General features: G+C 43.1%; 7 protein-coding genes across 7 annotated transcripts; all 7 read left to right on the top strand.

Annotated features, from left to right (window-relative positions):
• The first annotated feature begins 1,244 nt into the window (after window positions 1–1,244).
• LOC134307590 (cytochrome c oxidase subunit 2-like) lies at window positions 1,245–3,652 on the top strand. The gene is given in 1 exon segment (XM_062990547.1): window positions 1,245–3,652. A coding segment is annotated over 1 exon segment (666 nt). The 5' UTR covers window positions 1,245–1,260; the 3' UTR covers window positions 1,927–3,652.
• Window positions 2,185–3,652, top strand: LOC134307588 (ATP synthase subunit a-like). The gene is given in 1 exon segment (XM_062990546.1): window positions 2,185–3,652. A coding segment is annotated over 1 exon segment (684 nt). The 3' UTR covers window positions 2,869–3,652.
• A 105-nt stretch (window positions 3,653–3,757) lies between these two features.
• On the top strand, window positions 3,758–9,579 carry LOC134307584 (NADH-ubiquinone oxidoreductase chain 4-like). Its single transcript, XM_062990543.1, is given in 1 exon segment — window positions 3,758–9,579. A coding segment is annotated over 1 exon segment (1,077 nt). The 5' UTR covers window positions 3,758–4,432; the 3' UTR covers window positions 5,510–9,579.
• LOC134307583 (NADH-ubiquinone oxidoreductase chain 5-like) lies at window positions 6,025–9,579 on the top strand. Its single transcript, XM_062990542.1, is given in 1 exon segment — window positions 6,025–9,579. A coding segment is annotated over 1 exon segment (1,233 nt). The 3' UTR covers window positions 7,258–9,579.
• On the top strand, window positions 8,274–9,579 carry LOC134307587 (cytochrome b-like). The gene is given in 1 exon segment (XM_062990545.1): window positions 8,274–9,579. A coding segment is annotated over 1 exon segment (813 nt). The 5' UTR covers window positions 8,274–8,441; the 3' UTR covers window positions 9,255–9,579.
• Window positions 9,580–13,560: 3,981 nt separating this feature from the next.
• Window positions 13,561–15,812, top strand: LOC134307597 (NADH-ubiquinone oxidoreductase chain 1-like). Its single transcript, XM_062990555.1, is given in 1 exon segment — window positions 13,561–15,812. A coding segment is annotated over 1 exon segment (972 nt). The 5' UTR covers window positions 13,561–13,575; the 3' UTR covers window positions 14,548–15,812.
• On the top strand, window positions 14,752–15,812 carry LOC134307598 (NADH-ubiquinone oxidoreductase chain 2-like). The gene is given in 1 exon segment (XM_062990556.1): window positions 14,752–15,812. A coding segment is annotated over 1 exon segment (567 nt). The 5' UTR covers window positions 14,752–14,766; the 3' UTR covers window positions 15,334–15,812.
• Window positions 15,813–16,136: the final 324 nt, after the last annotated feature.

Genomic DNA, 16,136 nt, shown 5'->3' with positions numbered 1-16,136 from the left:
TACAACAATTATCAATATGAAACCGCCAGCCATTTCACAGTACCAAACACCCCTATTTGTCTGAGCAGTCCTAATTACAGCCGTTCTGCTACTGCTGGCGCTCCCTGTTTTAGCTGCAGGAATTACAATACTATTAACAGACCGTAATCTAAACACTACCTTCTTTGACCCCGCAGGGGGAGGAGATCCAATTCTATACCAACATCTGTTTTGATTCTTTGGGCATCCAGAAGTTTATATTCTAATTTTACCAGGCTTTGGAATGATCTCCCACATTGTAGCCTACTATGCCGGTAAAAAAGAACCATTCGGCTACATAGGTATAGTATGAGCTATAATGGCTATTGGACTACTAGGCTTTATCGTGTGAGCTCATCACATATTTACAGTAGGAATGGACGTAGACACACGAGCATATTTTACATCCGCCACAATAATTATTGCAATTCCTACCGGAGTAAAAGTCTTTAGTTGACTAGCCACTCTTCACGGCGGATCAATTAAATGAGAAACCCCCCTTCTATGAGCCCTAGGATTTATTTTCCTCTTTACAGTAGGAGGCCTGACAGGGATTGTATTAGCCAATTCTTCCATCGATATTGTTCTGCATGACACCTATTATGTAGTATTCTTCCATCGATATTGTTCTGCATGACACCTATTATGTAGTAGCCCACTTCCATTACGTTTTATCAATGGGTGCTGTCTTCGCCATTATAGGAGCCTTCGTACATTGATTTCCCTTATTTACAGGATATACACTACACAGCACCTGAACAAAAATCCATTTTGGAGTAATGTTTGTGGGAGTTAACCTCACCTTCTTCCCACAACACTTCCTAGGATTAGCAGGAATGCCACGACGTTATTCAGACTACCCAGATGCCTACACCCTTTGAAATACCGTCTCCTCAATTGGCTCCCTAATGTCTTTAGTAGCAGTAATTATATTCCTGTTTATCTTATGAGAAGCATTCGCTGCTAAACGAGAAGTATTAGCTGTTGAACTAACCGCCACCAATGTAGAATGACTACATGGATGTCCCCCTCCTTACCACACGTTTGAAGAGCCCGCATTTGTGCAAGTCCAATCAAACTAACGAGAAAGGAAGGAATTGAACCCCCGTAAACTAGTTTCAAGCCAGTCACATAACCACTCTGTCACTTTCTTCTATGAGATGCTAGTAAAACGGAATTACACTGCCTTGTCGAGGCAGAATTGCAGGTTAAAACCCTGCGTATCTTAAGCCTCACGGCTTAATGGCACATCCCTCACAACTAGGATTCCAAGACGCGGCCTCGCCTGTAATAGAAGAACTTCTACATTTCCACGACCATGCTCTAATAATTGTATTCCTAATTAGCACCTTGGTCTTATATATTATTGTTGTAATGGTTTCTACAAAACTTACTAATAAATACATCTTAGACTCCCAAGAAATCGAAATCGTTTGAACAATTCTCCCAGCAGTAATTCTAGTGTTAATTGCACTTCCTTCTCTCCGAATCCTGTACCTAATAGATGAAGTCAACGACCCCCATCTAACAGTAAAAGCCATAGGCCATCAATGATACTGGAGCTACGAATATACAGACTATGAAGATCTAGCCTTCGACTCATATATGGTACCAACCCAAGACCTGGCTCCAGGACAATTTCGCCTGCTCGAAACAGACCATCGCATGGTAATCCCAATAGAATCACCAGTCCGAGTGCTAGTATCAGCCGAAGATGTAATTCACTCTTGAGCCGTCCCTGCCCTAGGCGTTAAGATAGATGCTATCCCAGGACGCCTAAACCAAACAGCCTTTATTGCCTCTCGTCCCGGAGTATTCTACGGACAATGCTCTGAGATCTGTGGAGCCAATCACAGCTTTATGCCAATCGTAGTAGAAGCCGTCCCGCTAGAACACTTTGAAAACTGATCCTCCCTTATGCTTGAAGACGCCTCACTGGGAAGCTAAACTGGGATTAGCGTTAGCCTTTTAAGCTAAAAATTGGTGACTCCCAACCACCCCTAGTGATATGCCACAATTAAATCCAGCCCCTTGATTCGCTATTCTAGTATTCTCATGACTTGTCTTCCTGACAGTAATTCCAAACAAAGTATTAAACCACACCTTCCCAAATGAACTAACAACCATTGATGCCCAAGACCTCAAAACGACAACCTGAAACTGACCATGGCACTAAACCTGTTTGATCAATTTATGAGCCCCTCATACCTAGGTATCCCCCTAATTGCAATCGCACTCACACTTCCATGAATTCTTGTTCCTTCGCCCTCAAAACGATGACAAGACAACCGCCTAGTTACACTACAAAATTGATTTATTAAAACTTTTACACAACAACTACTCACGCCCCTAAATCCCGGAGGACACAAATGAGCCCTTATTTTAACATCCCTAATAATTTTCCTCTTAACCCTTAACATCCTTGGGCTCCTTCCTTATACCTTCACCCCAACAACTCAACTTTCCCTAAACATAGGCCTAGCCGTACCATTCTGACTTGCCACAGTAATTATTGGACTACGAAACCAGCCCACTGCAGCCCTAGGACACCTTCTACCAGAAGGAACCCCCATCCTACTTATCCCTATCCTAATTATTATCGAAACTATCAGCTTATTTATTCGACCTTTGGCCTTAGGAGTACGACTAACAGCTAATCTAACAGCTGGTCATCTATTGATTCAACTTATCTCCACAGCAACCTTTGTACTATTACCAATAACAGCAACAGCAGCCATCTTTACCGCCACTCTTCTAGCCCTTCTTACCCTACTAGAGGTAGCAGTAGCTATAATTCAAGCTTATGTATTTGTTCTACTACTAAGCCTTTACTTACAAGAAAACGTCTAATGGCCCACCAAGCACACGCATATCACATGGTTGACCCAAGTCCATGGCCTCTAACAGGCGCAGTAGCTGCTCTCCTAATGACATCAGGCCTTGCTATCTGATTTCACTTCCACTCAACCACATTAATAACACTAGGTTTAATTCTGCTACTACTCACAATGTATCAATGATGACGGGATATTATCCGAGAAGGAACCTTCCAAGGACATCATACACCTCCGGTCCAAAAAGGCCTACGATACGGAATAATCTTATTTATCACATCTGAAGTCTTCTTCTTTCTTGGATTCTTCTGAGCTTTCTACCACGCCAGCCTTGCCCCAACCCCAGAACTCGGAGGATGCTGACCTCCAACAGGTATTGTTACCTTAGACCCTTTCGAAGTCCCTCTACTTAATACTGCGGTCCTACTAGCATCAGGCGTAACAGTAACCTGGGCCCACCACAGCCTTATAGAAGGAGGACGAAAACAAGCCATCCAATCTCTTACCCTAACCATTCTCCTGGGATTCTACTTCACTGCCCTCCAAGCCATAGAATACTATGAAGCCCCTTTTACAATTGCAGACGGCGTTTATGGCTCAACATTCTTTGTAGCAACAGGTTTCCACGGACTACACGTTATTATTGGCTCTACCTTCCTTGCAGTATGCCTACTCCGACAAATCCTATTCCATTTTACATCAGAACATCACTTTGGATTTGAAGCAGCTGCCTGATACTGACACTTCGTAGACGTCGTGTGACTATTCCTATACGTCTCCATCTACTGATGAGGATCTTATCTTTCTAGTATGAACGTTAGTACGAGTGACTTCCAATCACCTAGTCTTGGTTAAAGCCCAAGGAAAGATAATGAATTTAACCCTATTTATCCTAATCATTACCCTCGCCCTTTCAATAATCCTGGCATTAGTATCATTTTGATTACCCCAAATGAGCCCAGACGCAGAAAAACTATCCCCTTATGAATGCGGGTTTGACCCTTTAGGGTCCGCACGCCTGCCTTTCTCCCTCCGCTTCTTCCTGGTAGCTATCTTATTTCTACTATTTGATCTAGAAATTGCCCTACTACTTCCTCTACCATGAGGCAACCAACTACCTAACCCCCTCGACACATTTATTTGGGCCGCAGCTGTTCTTGTGCTCCTTACCCTTGGACTAATTTATGAATGAATTCAAGGAGGCCTAGAATGAGCTGAATAGGCGGTTAGTCCAAAATAAGACCTTTGATTTCGGCTCAGAAAACCGTGGTTTAAATCCACGACCGCCTTATGACACCCGTACACTTTAGCTTCACCTCAGCATTCATTCTCGGACTTATAGGCCTCGCATTTCACCGCACCCATCTCCTATCCGCACTTCTATGCCTTGAAGGCATAATATTATCACTATTCATTGCCCTCGCCTTATGGGCACTCCAGCTAGAATCTACTGCCTTCTCTGCAGCCCCTATGCTTCTTTTAGCCTTTTCAGCCTGTGAAGCCAGCGCAGGTCTAGCCCTCCTAGTTGCCACAGCCCGTACCCACGGAACAGACCGCCTCCAAGCCATAAACCTCTTACAATGCTAAAAGTATTAATCCCTACAATCATGCTTTTTCCTACAATCTGACTAGTCCCATCAAAATGACTATGACCTTCTACAACTGCCCACAGCATGCTCATTGCCCTAATTAGCCTAACTTGGCTAAAATGAAACACAGAAACAGGGTGAACCACCTCCAACCTTTATATAGGAACAGATCCTCTCTCAACCCCTCTGCTCGTCCTGACCTGCTGACTCCTCCCCCTAATAATTTTAGCCAGCCAAAACCATGTAACTCCTGAGCCAATAAGCCGCCAACGAATATATATTACCCTTTTAACCTCTCTTCAAACCTTCTTAATCATAGCATTTGGGGCCACCGAAATCATTATATTTTACATCATATTTGAAGCAACCCTTATCCCAACCCTAATAATTATTACTCGATGAGGAAATCAGACCGAACGCCTAAATGCAGGCACATATTTCTTGTTTTATACCCTGGCGGGGTCTCTCCCCCTGCTCGTAGCTCTGCTCCTCCTTCATCACAACACAGGAACATTGTCCATACTAATTCTACAATATACACAACCACTGACCCTTATCTCTTGAGGAGATAAAATCTGATGAGCAGGGTGCCTAATCGCATTTCTAGTAAAAATACCACTATATGGCGTACATCTTTGACTACCGAAAGCGCATGTAGAAGCCCCTGTAGCAGGGTCTATAGTACTAGCTGCAATCTTACTAAAACTTGGCGGCTACGGAATAATACGAATAATAATTATATTAGACCCCCTTTCTAAAGAAATAGCATACCCGTTCATCATCCTCGCACTCTGAGGTATTATCATAACAGGATCTATCTGCTTACGACAGACAGACCTAAAATCCCTCATTGCATACTCATCCGTTAGCCACATAGGCCTGGTTGCAGGAGGAATCCTTATCCAAACCCCATGAGGCTTTACCGGAGCAATTATCCTAATAATCGCCCACGGCCTGGTTTCCTCCGCACTATTCTGCCTTGCAAATACAGCCTATGAACGAACCCACAGCCGAACAATAGTATTAGCCCGAGGCCTCCAAATAATTTTTCCCTTGACCGCTGTCTGATGATTTATTGCTAACCTCGCAAATCTAGCATTACCCCCTCTACCAAATTTAATAGGAGAGCTCATCATTATTACAGCCATATTTAACTGATCCCCATGAACCCTAGCTATAACAGGAGCCGGGACATTAATTACCGCCGCTTACTCCCTTTACCTTTTTCTTATAACACAACGAGGCCCCCTGCCCACACACATTACAAATCTACAACCATTCCACACCCGAGAGCACCTGCTAATGATCCTTCATCTCCTACCAGTTATCCTTCTCATCACAAAGCCTGAATTAATATGAGGATGATGATACTGTAGATATAGTTTCAACAAAAACATTAGATTGTGGTTCTAAAAATAGAGGTTAAAACCCCCTTATCCACCGAGAGAGGCCAGAAGCAATGAGGACTGCTAATCCCCATCCCCGTGGTTAAACTCCATGGCTCACTCACGCTTCTAAAGGATAACAGCTCATCCATTGGTCTTAGGAACCAAAAACTCTTGGTGCAAATCCAAGTAGCAGCTATGACAAGCCTGGTAATAACATCTACCCTAATACTTATACTAGTAATTCTCATCTCCCCTTTACTAATGACACTAAACCCCAAACCACAAAAACCAGAATGAGCTCTAATACACGTCAAAATAGCCGTAAGCACCGCATTCTTTATTAGTTTAGTGCCACTCATAATCTTTCTAGACCAAGGTGCAGAAAGCATTATCACCAATTGAAATTGAATAAACATTATAACCTTCGACATTAACATTAGCTTTAAATTTGACCACTACTCCCTAATCTTCACCCCCATTGCCCTATTCGTAACCTGGTCAATTTTAGATTTCGCATCCTGATACATACACTCCGACCCAAATATAAACCGATTCTTTAAATATTTACTACTATTCCTAGTAACCATAATTATCCTAGTAACTGCTAACAACCTATTCCAACTATTCATTGGTTGAGAAGGCGTAGGCATCATATCATTCCTGCTAATCGGATGATGATACGGCCGAGCCGACGCTAACACAGCTGCCCTCCAAGCTGTGCTTTATAACCGAGTGGGAGATATTGGGTTAGTCCTATCAATTGCCTGAATTGCAATAAACCTCAACTCCTGAGAAATTTCACAAATCTTCCTATCCTCCAAAGATTTTGACATAACTCTCCCACTCATCGGCCTAATTGTGGCGGCTACGGGCAAATCAGCCCAATTTGGCCTCCACCCGTGACTCCCCTCAGCCATAGAAGGCCCAACTCCTGTGTCCGCCCTACTGCATTCAAGCACAATAGTCGTTGCCGGTATTTTTTTACTCATTCGACTCCACCCCTTAATAGAAAATAACCAACTGGCCTTAACCATCTGCCTATGCCTAGGAGCCCTCACCACCTTATTTACCGCCACCTGTGCCCTAACCCAAAATGATATCAAAAAAATCGTAGCTTTCTCAACATCCAGCCAACTAGGCCTAATAATAGTAACCATTGGATTAAATCAACCTCAACTGGCCTTCCTACATATTTGTACACACGCCTTTTTCAAAGCCATATTATTCCTCTGCTCAGGGTCAATTATTCACAGCCTAAATGATGAACAAGACATCCGAAAAATAGGCGGACTCCATAAATTAATGCCTTTCACTTCTACCTGCCTAACCATTGGAAGCCTCGCTCTTACAGGTACCCCCTTCCTAACAGGCTTCTTCTCAAAAGATGCTATCATTGAAGCCCTAAATATCTCCTACCTAAACGCCTGAGCCCTCACCTTAACATTAATCGCCACCTCCTTCACCGCCGTATACAGTTTCCGAGTAATCTTCTTCGTAACCATGGGCACCCCACGATTCGCATCACTATCCCCAATCAACGAAAACAACCCCGCAGTCATCAAACCCATTAAACGACTAGCCTGAGGAAGTATTATCGCAGGGTTAATCCTGACATTAAACTTCCTTCCCTCAAAAACACCAATCATAACGATACCCCCTGCCCTAAAACTTGCCGCTCTAACAGTAACCATCCTAGGAGTCTTAACCGCTATAGCCTTAACAAGCACAACCTCAAAACAATTTAAAATTATCCCAACCCTTGCACTTCACAACTTTTCTAATATGTTAGGATATTTTACTTCAATTGTCCACCGCATCACCCCAAAACTCAACTTATCACTAGGAAAACAAGCCATAAAATTAGACCGTCAATGACTGGAACTTGGCCCCAAAGGAATAACCCCAATCCATCACACACTATCATCCATGTTAGATAGCATTGACATCAACATTATCAAAATTTACCTAACAATCTACCTACTTACCACAGCCGTCATTATCACCATTCTGGCCGCACTTTAAACTGCTCGAAGTGCCCCTCGACCCAGCCCACGAGTAAGCTCTAATACCACAAATAAGCTCAGCAATAAAACCCAAGCACATACAACTAATATTCCTCCCCCCAAAGAATATATTAAAGCCACACCACTCATATCTCCCCGCAACATAAAAAACTCCTTAAACTCATCCACAACAACCCAGTAGCCCCCATGTCAGCCCCCACAAGACCATCACACTGCCACCCCTACCCCTACCAAATATGCCAAAACATAACCCTTCACCGAACCCTCCCCCCAAGTCTCCGGAAAAGGCTCAGCGGCCAAAGCTGCTGAATAAGCAAATACAACTAATATTCCTCCCAAATAAATCAAGAACAACAACAAAGACAACAATGAGCCCCCATGACCCACCAACACACCACAACCAACGCCTGCAGCCACCACTAAACCCAAAGCAGCAAAAATTGGAGCAGGATTAGAAGCAACCCCCACCAAACCCACCACTAAACTCAACAGAAACAAATTAAGAAGATAAGACATAATTCCCGCCCGGACTCTAACCGAGACTAATGGCTTGAAAACCCACCGTTGTCCTTCAACTACGAGAACCCAATGGTCACCCGAAAAACCCACCCCCTACTCAAAATTGTTAACAGCACCCTTATTGACCTCCCCGCCCCTTCAAACATTTCCGCATGATGAAATTTTGGCTCCCTTCTCCTTTTATGTTTAATTATACAAATTCTAACAGGACTATTCCTGGCTATACATTATACATCAGACATCTCCACAGCCTTCTCCTCTATTGTACACATCTGCCGCGACGTCAACTACGGATGAGTTATCCGTAATCTACATGCCAATGGAGCATCCTTCTTCTTCATCTGCATCTATCTGCACATCGGCCGAGGCCTTTACTACGGCTCCTATCTATATAAAGAAACATGAAATATTGGGGTAGTACTCCTACTACTAGTAATAATAACTGCCTTCGTAGGCTATGTTCTACCCTGAGGACAAATATCATTCTGAGGGGCCACAGTCATCACAAACCTACTCTCCGCTATCCCATATATTGGAGACATACTAGTACAATGAATCTGAGGGGGTTTCTCCATTGACAACGCAACTCTAACACGCTTCTTTGCATTCCACTTCCTCCTGCCATTTGCAGTTGTAGCCGCCACTGCTCTCCACGCCCTGTTTTTACATGAAACAGGGTCTAACAACCCCCTTGGTATCAACTCCGATACAGATAAAATTACATTCCACCCATACTTCTCATACAAAGACGTGCTAGGATTCGTGATCCTAATTACATTCCTAGCATCTCTAGCACTATTCTCCCCAAACCTTCTAGGAGACCCAGAAAACTTCACCCCTGCTAACCCCTTAGTAACACCACCACATATTAAACCAGAATGATACTTCCTATTTGCCTACGCCATCCTCCGATCAATTCCCAACAAACTAGGGGGAGTTCTAGCACTACTCTTTTCAATCCTAGTACTTATATTAGTCCCCCTTCTACATACATCAAAACAACAAGGATTGACCTTCCGACCCTTAACACAATTCCTATTCTGAACGCTAGTAGCAGACGTAATGATCCTAACATGAATTGGGGGAATACCTGTAGAACACCCATTCATTATTATTGGTCAAATTGCCTCCATCCTATACTTTGCCCTATTTTTATTCTTTAACCCATTAGCAGGTTGATTAGAAAACAAACTACTTAACTGAAATTGCCCTAGTAGCTTAGTGCTAAAGCACCGGTCTTGTAATCCGGAAATCGAAGGTTCAAATCCTCCCTAGCGCCCAGAAAAAAGAGATTTTAACTCCTACCCCTAACTCCCAAAGCTAGGATTCTAAATAAACTATTTTCTGTATGTATAATATTACATTATGGTATGATACATACTATGCATAATATTACATTATGGTATGATACATACTATGCATAATATTACATTATGGTATGATACATACTATGCATAATATTACATTATGGTATGATACATACTATGCATAATATTACATTATGGTATGATACATACTATGCATAATATTACATTATGGTATGATACATACTATGCATAATATTACATTATGGGTTAAATCAAAAATTTAATATTCCAAAGAAATTTAAATTAATCATTCACCTTAAATAATAAAATGAAATGATACTGAAACACATAGTAATGGAACACTCACAGATAAATTTTCTAAACCTGAGAGATTTATTAATCCTTAATTCAAGCTTGTAAACTGTTTCTATGTAAAATTAGCTTCTATAGAAGAACAAAAGTAAATGTAGTAAGAGATCACCATGGAATTTAATTAAATGCATATAGTCCTTGATATGGAAGACAACTATTGTGGGGGTTGTACAGAGTGAATTATTACTGGCATCTGGTTCCTATTTCAGGGCCATATATTGGATCATTCCCTTAAATTTGTATCGTAAACGGCATATGATTAATGGTGTATACCTGAATAAACCATGAACCCCCCATGCCAAGGCGTTCTTTCCAAAAGTGCATGGGGCCTTTTTTTTTTAGGTCACTTTCATTAGGCATATCCAAGTGTATGAGAATGTTAATTATTAAGATGGAACACTCAATTTTGAAATAAATAGAATAAATGTAATACTCTAATGACATACCTGAAGAAATTACAATAATTTATATCAAGTACATAAAGATATTATTACTATCCCATACTATCTAAGATTACCCCCTCTTTCGGTTTTTGCTCGACAAACCCCCCTACCCCCCTACGCCGAGAGAACCTTAATATTCCTGTCAAACCCCAAAACCAGGTAAGACTCGATCAGCGCAATCAACAAGTGGGTGTGTGTGTTGTCATATATATTGTTATCAAATCACACTATATAGCTAGTGTAGCTTAAACAAAGCATAACACTGAAGATGTTAAGATGAACCCTAGAAAGTTCCACAGGCACAAAGGTTTGGTCCTGACTTTACTATCAGCTTTAGCCCAACTTATACATGCAAGTATCCGCGCCCCTGTGAGAATGCCCTCAATCCCCCGCCCGGGGACGAGGAGCAGGCATCAGGCACGAAATACCAGCCCAAGACGCCTTGCTATGCCACACCCCCAAGGGAATTCAGCAGTAATAGACATTAAGCCATAAGTGAAAACTTGACTTAGTCAGGGTTAAAAGGGTCGGTAAAATTCGTGCCAGCCACCGCGGTTATACGAAAGACCCTAGTTGATATACACGGCGTAAGGGGTGGTTAGGGAATAAATTAAAATAAAGCCAAAGACCTCCTAAGCCGTCATACGCATTCTGGAGGCACGAAGCCCCAACACGAAAGTAGCTTTACCTGAATCTTACCTGACCCCACGAAAGCTAAGAAACAAACTGGGATTAGATACCCCACTATGCTTAGCCCTAAACCTAGATATTACTTTACAAAAATATCCGCCAGGGTACTACGAGCACAGCTTAAAACCCAAAGGACTTGGCGGTGCCTCAGATCCACCTAGAGGAGCCTGTTCTAGAACCGATAACCCCCGTTAAACCTTACCATCCCTTGTTTAACCCGCCTATATACCGCCGTCGTCAGCTTACCCTGTGAAGGATAAACAGTAAGCAAAATGGGCAAACCCCAAAACGTCAGGTCGAGGTGTAGCGTACGAGATGGAAAGAAATGGGCTACATTTTCTAACACAGAATACTACGAACGGCGCCTTGAAACAAGCGCCCGAAGGCGGATTTAGCAGTAAAAAGCAAGCAGAGTGTCCTTTTGAATTAGGCTCTGAGGCGCGCACACACCGCCCGTCACTCTCCCCTCCAACTAATCACAACACCATTCCTAATAACCAATACTAAAACACGGGGAGGCAAGTCGTAACATGGTAAGTGTACCGGAAGGTGCACTTGGAATAACCAGGACGTGGCTGAGATAGTTAAGCATCTCCCTTACACCGAGAAGACATCCATGCAAGTTGGATCGTCCTGAGCTAAACAGCTAGCTTAAACAGTTAAACTGCCCTACCAACATTAACAAGTTTCAAAAACCCCATACAGCACAACTAAAACATTCTCCCGCCCTAGTACGAGTGACGAAAAAGGCATCCATTAAGCAATAAAAAAGTACCGCAAGGGAAAGCTGAAAGAGAAATGAAATAAACCATTAAAGCCTAACAAAGCAGAGTCTAACCCTCGTACCTTTTGCATCATGATTTAGCTAGTCATTCTGAGCAAAGCGCACTTTAGTTCAGACCCCCGAAACTAAGTGAGCTACCCCGAGATAGCCTGTTTTTCAGGGCCAACCCGTCTCTGTGGCAAAAGAGTGGGAAGATCCCCGGGTAGCGGTGACAGACCTACCGAACTTAGTTATAGCTGGTTGCCTGAGAAATGGATAGAAGTTCAGCCTCGCACTCCTCAAATCATATTAAGTTTTACTAAATTAAGAATTAGAGAAAAATGTGAGAGTTAGTCAAGGGGGGTACAGCCCCCTTGAAACCGGACACAACCTTACCAGGAGGTTAAAGATCAAACTAAACAAGATTATCGCTTAAGTGGGCCTAAAAGCAGCCACCTAAACAGAAAGCGTTAAAGCTCGGGCGAACCAAAATCTATTATACAGACATATTATCTTAAACCCCTAAAATTATCAGGCCTTTCCATGCCAACATGGAAGTGATACTGCTAAAATGAGTAATAAGAAGGAATCACCTTCTCCAGACCCCAAGTGTAAACTAGATCGGACCAACCACTAGTTATTAACGAACCCAATCCAAGAGGGTATTGTGACCAAAAAAATTATCAAGAAAACCTCACAAACCACAATCGTTAACCCCACACTGGAGGGCTTTACAAGGAAAGACTAAAAGAAGAGGAAGGAACTCGGCAAACACAAGCCTCGCCTGTTTACCAAAAACATCGCCTCCCGCAAAAACCACAATGTATAGGAGGTCTTGCCTGCCCAGTGACTACAAGTTAAACGGCCGCGGTATTTTGACCGTGCAAAGGTAGCGCAATCACTTGTCTTTTAAATGAAGACCTGTATGAATGGTGGAACGAGGGCTTAACTGTCTCCCCCTTCAAGTCAATGAAATTGATCTCCCCGTGCAGAAGCGGGCATAATAATACAAGACGAGAAGACCCTTTGGAGCTTGAGATGCAAGACCAACTATGTCAAGAGACCTTAAAAGAATTAAACTAAATAGTAACTGGCCCTCATCTTCGGTTGGGGCGACCACGGGAGACAACAAAGCTCCCACGCAGACTGGGGAAACCCCTAAAACTAAGAGAGACATCTCTAAGTCGCAGAATATCTGACTAAAAAGATCCGGCTTCCTGCCGATCAACGGACCAAGTTACCCTAGGGATAACAGCGCAATCCCCTTCCAGAGTCCATATCGACAAGGGGGTTTACGACCTCGATGTTGGATCAGGACATCCTAATGGTGCAGCCGCTATTAAGGGTTCGTTTGTTCAACGATTAAAGTCCTACGTGATCTGAGTTCAGACCGGAGCAATCCAGGTCAGTTTCTATCTGTAATGCCATTCTTCCTAGTACGAAAGGACCGGAAAAATAAGGCCCATGTTTTAAACACGCCCTATCCCCATCTAATGAAATCAACTAAACTAGACAAAAGGAGAGCACAACCTAAAAATTCAAGATAAGAATTTACTAAGGTGGCAGAGCCTGGTAAATGCAAAAGGCCTAAGCCCTTTCCCCCGAAGGTTCAAATCCTTCCCTTAGTTATGCTAATCTTATTAACACATGTAATCAACCCACTAGCCTACATCGTCCCCGTCCTACTAGCAGTAGCTTTCCTAACTCTCATCGAACGAAAAGTCCTAGGATATATACAACTACGAAAAGGTCCAAACATTGTAGGACCCTATGGACTTCTACAGCCTATCGCAGATGGAGTTAAACTATTCATTAAAGAACCAATCCGCCCTTCCACCTCTTCCCCCTTTTTATTTTTAGCCACACCAATATTGGCTTTAACCCTTGCTCTTACCCTTTGAGCACCAATGCCAATCCCTTATCCAGTAATTGACCTAAACCTAGGCATCCTATTTATCCTCGCCATCTCCAGCCTTGCTGTTTACTCTATTCTAGGCTCAGGATGAGCATCCAATTCCAAATACGCACTAATTGGAGCCCTACGGGCCGTAGCCCAAACCATCTCATATGAAGTAAGCCTAGGCCTAATCCTACTATCAATCATCGTACTCACAGGAGGCTTCACACTACAAATATTCAACACCACCCAAGAAGCCACCTGACTTCTACTACCAGCCTGGCCACTAGCCGCTATATGATACATCTCCACCCTAGCAGAGACTAACCGAGCCCCTTTTGACCTCACAGAAGGAGAGTCAGAACTAGTTTCAGGCTTTAATGTAGAATATGCTGGAGGGCCTTTCGCACTGTTTTTCCTAGCCGAATATGCCAACATCCTACTAATAAACACTCTTTCAGCCATCTTATTCTTAGGGGCATCCCACATCCCAACAATACCAGAACTGACTTCTACTAACATTATAACAAAAGCTGCCCTTCTATCCATATTATTCCTGTGAGTCCGGGCCTCTTATCCGCGATTCCGATATGACCAGCTTATACATCTCGTATGAAAAAATTTCCTGCCCCTCACACTGGCGCTAATTCTACTACATGTTGCCCTACCAATCGCATTCGCAGGACTCCCCCCTCAACTATAGCACTATAAGGAGCTGTGCCTGAATGCCAAAGGACCACTTTGATAGAGTGACTTATGGAGGCTAAAATCCTCCCGGCTCCTTAGAAAGAAAGGACTCGAACCCATATTCTGGAGATCAAAACTCCAAGTGTTTCCACTACACCACTTTCTAGTAAGATCAGCTAAATTAAGCTTTTGGGCCCATACCCCAAAAATGTAGGTTAAACTCCTTCTCTTACTAATGAACCCTTACATTCTAGCAATCTTCCTTTCAAGTTTAGGCCTTGGCACAACCCTCACCTTTGCCAGCTCCCACTGACTGCTAGCCTGAATAGGACTTGAAATCAATACCCTAGCCATCCTTCCCCTCATAGCCCAACAACATCACCCCCGAGCAGTAGAAGCCACAACCAAATATTTCCTTGCCCAAGCAACCGCAGCAGCAACCATTCTATTTGCAAGCACCACAAATGCCTGAATTATAGGAGAATGAAATATTAACCATCTCTCTCACCCTATCGCAGTTACAATTGTTACAATAGCCCTAGCACTAAAAGTAGGCCTGGCCCCTATACACTTCTGAATACCAGCAGTATTACAAGGACTAGACCTTACGACAGGACTAATCATAGCCACCTGACAAAAACTAGCACCATTCGCACTACTAATCCAAATTGCCCCATTTTCACCCCCAGCTTTACTAACTACCCTAGGCCTATTATCAACCCTTGTAGGAGGATGAGGGGGACTAAACCAAACCCAACTACGAAAAATTTTAGCTTACTCATCAATTGCACACCTAGGATGAATAATTGTTATCCTACAATTTATACCCCAACTCACCCTACTAACACTAGGCATTTACATTGCCATAACAAGCGCAACCTTCCTGACATTCAAATTTATATCAACAACAAAAATCAATACATTAGCATTAGCCTGAACCAAAACGCCAACCATCACAACAACAGCAGCCCTAATTCTCCTATCACTAGGGGGTCTCCCCCCTATGACCGGATTCATACCAAAATGATTGATCCTACAAGAAATGACAAAACAAGGCCTCCCCCTAACCGCAACCATCCTTGCCCTTAGCGCCCTCCTAAGCCTATATTTTTACCTGCGCCTCTGCTATGCAATAACCTTAACAATTTCACCTAATACAAACAATGCCACAACCCCCTGACGCTTGCCAAACACCCAAACAAGCCTTCCCCTAGCTATTCTCACAACTGCAGCCCTCACATTACTTCCCCTCACCCCAGCAACCCAGGCACTAATCCACTAGGGATTTAGGATAACCCAGACCAATAGCCTTCAAAGCTTTAAGCAGGAGTGAAAATCTCCTAATCCATGAATAAGACTTGCAGGACTTTATCCCACATCTTCTGAATGCAACCCAGACACTTTAATTAAGCTAAAGCCTTTCTAGATGAGAAGGCCTCGATCCTACAATATCTTAGTTAACAGCTAAGCGCTCAAACCAGCGAGCATTCATCTATCTTTCCCCGCCGTCTAGGGCAGCAAGGCGGGGAAAGCCCCGGCGGGGAATTAGCCTGCGTCTTTGGATTTGCAATCCAATATGTTATACACCACGGAGCTTTGATAGGA

This window comes from Trichomycterus rosablanca, unplaced genomic scaffold, assembly GCF_030014385.1.
Source record: "Trichomycterus rosablanca isolate fTriRos1 unplaced genomic scaffold, fTriRos1.hap1 scaffold_318, whole genome shotgun sequence".
Taxonomy (NCBI): Eukaryota; Metazoa; Chordata; class Actinopteri; order Siluriformes; family Trichomycteridae; genus Trichomycterus; species Trichomycterus rosablanca.
Note: the sequence above shows the minus strand (reverse complement) of the source record. Positions and strands in the feature narration are given on the sequence as shown.